At 37.1% G+C, this 6,568-nt stretch overlaps 1 protein-coding gene across 2 annotated transcripts; it reads left to right on the top strand.

Annotated features, from left to right (window-relative positions):
* Window positions 1-923: 923 nt before the first annotated feature.
* On the top strand, window positions 924-5,885 carry LOC123008478 (facilitated trehalose transporter Tret1-2 homolog). Of its 2 annotated transcripts, XM_044404291.1 has the most exons (4): window positions 924-1,046; window positions 1,088-1,217; window positions 1,263-1,369; window positions 4,528-5,885. In XM_044404291.1, exons 1-4 carry the CDS (start codon window positions 1,002-1,004, stop codon window positions 5,869-5,871), a joined length of 1,626 nt encoding a protein of 541 aa, XP_044260226.1. In that variant the 5' UTR covers window positions 924-1,001; the 3' UTR covers window positions 5,872-5,885. The 2 variants fall into 2 exon arrangements, with proteins under 2 accessions (XP_044260226.1, XP_044260227.1); XM_044404292.1 differs by lacking the exons at window positions 924-1,046; window positions 1,088-1,217; window positions 1,263-1,369 and adding an exon at window positions 2,389-2,572.
* The last annotated feature ends 683 nt before the right edge of the window (window positions 5,886-6,568 follow it).

Raw genomic sequence — 6,568 nt, 5'->3', positions numbered from 1 at the left:
GGCTGTAATGAATTTTTTTCGTTTTCTTAAAATTTGTTTAAAATACAAACTTTATTTTTTTCAAGTGTCATCCCGTCTATGGATTTTTTTCATTTTTGCAGAAAATGAAGCTTATGAAAAGGGCATTTGAGTGTAAAAAAAATGGTAGGATTACAATGGCTTTTTAGGGCTGTAATGAATTTTTTTCGTTTTCTCAAAATTTGTTTATAATACAAACTTTATTTTTTTCAAGTGTCATCCCGTGTATAGATTTTTTCATTTTTCTAGAAAATGAAGCTTACTAAAAGGGTATTTGATTTAAAAAAGATGGTGGGTTTACAATGGCTTTTTAGGGCTGTAATGAATTTTTTTCGCTTTCTCAAAATTTGTTTATAATACAAACTTAATTTTTTTTAAGTGTCATCCCGTGTATCGATTTTTTTCATTTTTGCTGAAAATGAAGCCTATTAAAAGGGTATTCGATGTAAAAAAATGGTAGGTTTACAATGGCTTTTTAGGGCTGTAATGAATTTTTTTCGTTTTCTCAAAATTTGTTTATAATACAAACTTTATTTTTTTCAAGTGTCATCCCGTGTTTCGATTTTTTTCATTTTTGCATTTAACCGAGGTTTAATGCAGTCTGGATAATTAAGTAAATGTTAATTAACGATTTTTAAGCTTGATTGGCGCCTTTTCCTCTCCTTCTTTCATTCCAAAATAATTCCAAAAAGACATAAAATATGTCAAATGTCAAAAAATAAATGTCAAATTTTTGACAGATAGAATTTTTTAAACATTTTTCCCACATTTCTGGTATCTTATCTTTCTTAGTACGCGAGTTCTAAGACACCCTGTATATGAAACTGAGGAAAAATATTTAAAAGCAATAATAGAAATTATGCAAATTCCCCCCAACCGGCGCAAACACAAACACGCTCTTTGCACACAAATCCAATGTCACTTCACTTTCCAATCGTCAAGAAGAAACAATGTGAAAGTCATTTCACTTCAACTGTGCCAAAATGAAGACCAAAATTCGCCTCCTCCAAACTCCACTGACTCGTCAAGTGAGTACTTCCCCCAAAACCAAAACAAAAATTTTCCCCAGATTTTTGTAGCCACCGGTCCTTTACTCTCCACGATCAGCCTCGGAATGACTTCGGGATATTCCGCTGTGCTTTTACCCCAACTCCAAAACAGCACTTTAGTGACAAATCAAAATGACGCTTCTTGGATTGGTAATTTTTTTCGTGACATTGGCAACAATTTAGTGATTTTTGTAGCATCAATGGCGGCGTTGCCGATGGCGTTTGGGTGCATCCTGGGGGGGTTTTTAATGGAGACTTTGGGTCGCAAAACGACCCAAATTTTGACCCAAATCCCCTCATTGGTGGGTTGGACTCTAATTACTTTTTCTCGAGACATTTGGATGATTTTAATTGGGCGTTTTTTGACGGGGCTTTGTGGGGGGCTTTTGGGCCCCTCGACGGGGGTTTACATCAGTGAGACGTCCGAGCCCCGATTTAGGGGCTTCCTCCTCGCGTCCATATCCCTCGCAATGGCCTTAGGACTGTTTTTAGTCCATTTTTTGGGCACTTTTCTCACGTGGAGGACCACAAGTGGAGTGTCATTAATTTTACCAGTTTTAAGTCTTGTGGTACTAAATCTAGTACCAGAATCACCATCATGGTTGGCCAAAATGGGTAAAAATTCTGAGGCCCAAAATGCGTTTTTTTGGTGTCGCGGTGATAGTGACGAGGCCAAAAAAGAACTCACCGAAATGTTACAACGTCCCAAAGATTTGGACTCAAAAATGACAAAAGTCCAATTTTTGAAACCACTAACCATTATTGTTGTGTTTATTGTGACCAACCAATGGGCAGGTGTTAACGCTTTGACTTTTTACACCGTGTCCATAATGGGGAAAACCCTAAACCAAGGTTTGGACGAGTATTTGGCCATGCTTGTTGTTGATTTAATCAGAGTGGCCATGTCGATTGTCACTTGTTTCATCATGAAGCGGATTGGTCGACGACCTCTCGCTCTAATCAGCGGTTTTGGGACTTGTCTCTCTTTGTTCCTCCTCAGTGGGTACAGTTTTAGTACTCGTTTCGTGGCTTTGAACTACCCGTTAGTACCAATGGTTGGACTCGTGGCCTATATCACGTTCATAACTATCGGGTTTGTCCCATTACCATGGGCCATGATGGGTGAAATTTTCCCATTGAGGTATCGAAATGTCGGTTCGGGTGTGTCGTCGTTTATGGCCTTTGTGGCGTTTTTCACTGTTGTTAAAACAAGTCCAGCGATGTTTGATGGGTTGGGAACGGATGGGACGTTTCTGGTTTATGGGACTGTGGCCTTGTTTGGGACAATTTTCAATTGGGTTTTTCTACCAGAAACCAAAGATAAGACTTTGGCCGAAATTGAAGATGAGTTTAAATAAGTGTTTGTTTAGTGTTAATTCAAAACAATGATGCTATAAATTAAGTGTAATCAAGTATTAATTAGCAGTTTATTTTTAACTAGTGGAAAACGTGGTTACAAAATTGTGATGATTGACTATGAGAGGTTTTCGCCAAGGGTGAGACAGGTAAAATGACCAATTTTTGGGTTTTTGTAATTTTATATTGTCATTTTTTTTTTTTTTAATAAACTACTCACAAAATGTTCAATGTTTTACTTAATAATAATCACATAATCCTCAATTTTCAAAAAGTATGCTCCAACTTTTTGTCCTTTTGATATTATTTTTTATGACTATAAGTGATCACATTGTGTAAATTTATTTATATTATTTATATTTTTTAACTTGACCCATTAACGTTTTATGCATTTTTTTGAGTCCTTAGCACCTCTAGGAATGCAAAAAACGTCACCCGGAGCGGTCTAATGACAATAACTCCGGACTTATTGGAGATAACCTCTTATATTTGGTACCGTTGGAAAGAAAATTGAATTTTCTATCATATATTAAAAAGTTCAGTGCTCTACGATGAACAGTTATCGAGAAAATTTGTGATAAAGACAAAAATATCGAAAATTTAAATCCGACTATAACTTCAAAACTATTAGGAATTTCGCAGTTTTTTTGACGCCAATCGATTCCCCGGAACATTTTACATAGGTTTAGGTCAAAACATTACATCATTGAGGCACAGTTTTGCCGCAATTTACAAATAAAAAAAAACTAAAAATTTGTCAACACCCCCCCCTTAAAATCTAGTGTTTTTGAACATGTCTCAGATTCGATTTAAACCTATCTTATCCGATAGATTTTGACGCGCTGATTACGAATTTACCAACCACATTGGGCTATCTCCTTTAGTTTCGCCGTAATCGGCGTTTAAAAATTCAAATTTTTTTTGCGAGATATCGACTTGGCTTTGGCCTCAGTCGATAGATTTTCTTACGCTGATTACGATGGAGTTGGACTGATTGCTCTAAGTCTAATAGTTTGGCCGTAATCGCCGTTCAAAAAGTSAAAATTMTCAAAATTGTGAAACTTTAAACGCGTTTTTCTACGAAACTATAAGATTTAGAGCAAAGAGCTAAAAAACATTAAAAGTAGCTTGAAATTATCTATTTATTGGCGCAAACCGGAAGTCGCCCCGGGTTATGGTTCCGGGTACAGAGCCATTTTTAGTTTTTTCAAAAAAAAATTCATATCTCAAAAACTATAAGTCCTAGGTCAAAGCGGTTTATTCAGGCGTATTCTCCGGTTAATTTTACATATAGTACTAGTTTTTCATAAGAATCAAAAAATGTTGATTTTTGGTCAAAATCGGATATAGTGCTTTTACTTTTAGCCTTATTCTTAACTTTATTACTCAATATCTCAAAAACTAAGCATCGTAGAGTATTTTAACTTGTTGCATCGTGTTCAGCGCGTAATTTTACGTCTAGAAAACTATATTTCAAGCGTTTTTATGACTTTTAGTAAATTGACTATTTTTACGATTTTACTACAGCTCACCTTCAAAAACTCAAAAAATTCAAAATTTTTGAAACTTGACCCAATGTCGTTTTATGCACTTATTTGAGTCCTTAAGACCTCTAGAAATGTAAAAAACGTAAAATAGATCAATTTTAAAGATAATTTTTTTTTTGATTTTTGCCGAGATTTTGTTCGATTTTCGGCACCCGGAGCGGTCTAATGGCAATAACTCCGGACTGATTAAAGATAACGTCTTGTATTTGGTACCGTTGGATAGAAAATTGAATTTTCTATCATATATTAAAAAGTTCAGTGCTCTACGATGAATAGTTATCGAGAAAATTTGTGATAAAGTCAAAAATATCCAAAATTTAAATCCGCCTATAACTTCAAAACTATTAGGAACTATGCATCGTTGAGTATTTTAACTTGCTGCATCGTGTTCAGCGCGTAATTTTACGTCTAGAAAACCACACTTTAAGCGTTTTTACGACTTAAGGTAAATTGACTATTTTCGAGATTTCACAAACACTCAAAAAAATAAATAACGTTTTATGCACTTTTTTGACTCTCTAAGATCTCGAGAAACGCGAGTTATTTTTCCATTGCAGACATTCGTGGCGTTGGGCCCCATCCTCATCACCACCTCCTTGGGCATGACCGAAGGCTTCTCCGCCATCCTCCTCCCCCAACTCAACTCCACGACCCTCCAAATCGACGCGGAAACCTCCTCATGGATCGCCTCCATGGCGGCCTTACCCATGGCCTTCGGTTGCATCCTCGGCGGCATCCTCATGGAGAAAATCGGCCGACGAGCCACCCACATGCTCACTTGCCTCCCCTGCATCATCGGCTGGCTCATCCTCTACTGCGCCTCCTCCATCACCATGATCCTCATGGGGCGCTTCCTCACCGGCTTCTGCGTCGGCCTTTTGGGCCCCCCGACGGGCGTCTACATGAGCGAAACGTCCGAACCCAAATTCCGGGGGTTCCTCCTCGCCTCCATCAGTTTTGCCATCGCTCTGGGACTGTTTTTGTCCCATTTGATTGGGACTTTCGTCAATTGGCAAGACACAGCCTTGACTTGTTGCAGCTTTCCGGTGGTTTGCCTCGTTTTCATGGCTTTTGCCCCCGAAAGCCCCACGTGGTTGGCCAAAATGGGGCGTGTTGAGGAGGCCAAAAGGGCCTTCGAGTGGTGCAGAGGCCAATCAGAGGAGGCCACGAAGGAATTGCAAGTTTTACTCACCCGACAAGTGGAATTAAACCACGAGGAAAAAAAAAGTTTTTTCAACACACTAAAAACCCTAAATAAACCCGAATTTACCAAACCATTGGTCATAATCGTGGTTTTTTTCGTCACGTGTCAATGGGCGGGTCTTAACGCAATCACATTTTACTCAGTTTCCATAATTCAGGAGACTTTGGGTGGAAATTTCGATGAGTATCTCGCAATGTTGATCATTGACACAATTCGGGTTTTTATGTCGGTTTTTGCGTGCGTCCTTTTGAAAAAATTAGGACGTCGTCCTTTGGCCATCATTAGTGGGATTGGGACTTTTGTCTCGCTTTTCATTTTGAGTTCTTTCATATTTGCTGTGAGATTTTATCCAGGTATTTCGGGGTACACTTTCATTCCGTTGGTTGCACTCGTCACTTATGTCAGTTTTATTACCATTGGGTTTGTGCCGTTGCCGTGGACCATGATGGGTGAGGTCTTCCCGTTGGCTCATAGAGGGATTGGAAGCGGGATTTCGGCCCTAATGGCATATTTGGCCTTTTTTTCGGTGGTTAAAACCACACCAACTATGATTCTGCAGTTTGGACTCGAGGGGACGTTTTTTGTTTATGGAATGTTGGCAATGGTGGGGACCATCGTTTTGATCTTGTTTCTACCGGAGACGAAAGACAAGGCCTTGTACCAAATCGAGGATCATTTTAAAATTGATTGTAAATAAAATAAAATTCTTAAATAAAATTTTAAACGTTTTTTTAATAGAGAGATAGAGAGAGAGAAGTAGGAAAAGAGACAGAGGAGAGAGAGAGAGAGGGAGAGAGAAAGAGAGAGAAAACAATGGAATTACGATGGGTTATTGGACGAATAATTTTTTGTTTGAAAAAAAAAAGTTTTTTTTGATTGAAACATCTTTGACGAAATGTTTGTTTTTAGAAAATATACTGTGTGTTCCGTTTTTAACATCCGGTATTTATTGTAAAAATGTTTTACTTGATTTTTGAGTAAAATTCAGACAAAAATAAGTCGAAAAACCGTAAAATTTAATCGAAAAAGCTTTTAAGCAAGTTTTTGTAATGGTATCTTAGGTTTTTGGCGAGATTTTACTAATACGAACCAAAAAATCAATAAATTAAATAAAAAATTTAGATAATTTTTGCATTTTTGATCGTTTTAGCAAGTTTTTTTTAGCTAAAAACGCAATTGTTTCCTTAAAAACAAGCCAAAAATTTGACAAAATAGACTAAAAATAATATTTTTTGAGTATTTAAGCACCTTTTTGAGATTAAAAACAAAAAAATTCGAAAAATTTTATTTGAACACACTGAAGAATTGCGAAATTCAGAAAAAATAAGTCGAAAAAACGTAAAATTTGTCCGAAACAGCCTTTAAGCAAGTTTTTGTAATAAATCTCGGGTTTT

The sequence above is a fragment of the Tribolium madens genome, unplaced genomic scaffold (assembly GCF_015345945.1).
Source record: "Tribolium madens isolate multiple individuals breed KSU strain unplaced genomic scaffold, Tmad_KSU_1.1 Scaffold_71;HRSCAF=194;Tcas5.2_LG6, whole genome shotgun sequence".
Classification (NCBI taxonomy): Eukaryota; Metazoa; Arthropoda; class Insecta; order Coleoptera; family Tenebrionidae; genus Tribolium; species Tribolium madens.
The sequence above is the reverse complement of the archived record's forward strand: the minus strand, read 5'-3'. Positions and strand labels throughout refer to the sequence as shown.

Excerpts from the sequence above, each read along its gene's own strand:
- LOC123008478 (XM_044404291.1), top strand. The coding sequence starts at position 1,002 with ATGAAGACCAAAATTCGCCTCCTCCAAACTCCACTGACTCGTCAA. Across the intron at positions 1,218-1,262 it reads AAATGACGCTTCTTGGATTG|CATCAATGGCGGCGTTGCCG; the intron begins GTAATTTTTTTC and ends TGATTTTTGTAG. Across the intron at positions 1,370-4,527 it reads TGACCCAAATCCCCTCATTG|ACATTCGTGGCGTTGGGCCC; the intron begins GTGGGTTGGACT and ends TTTCCATTGCAG.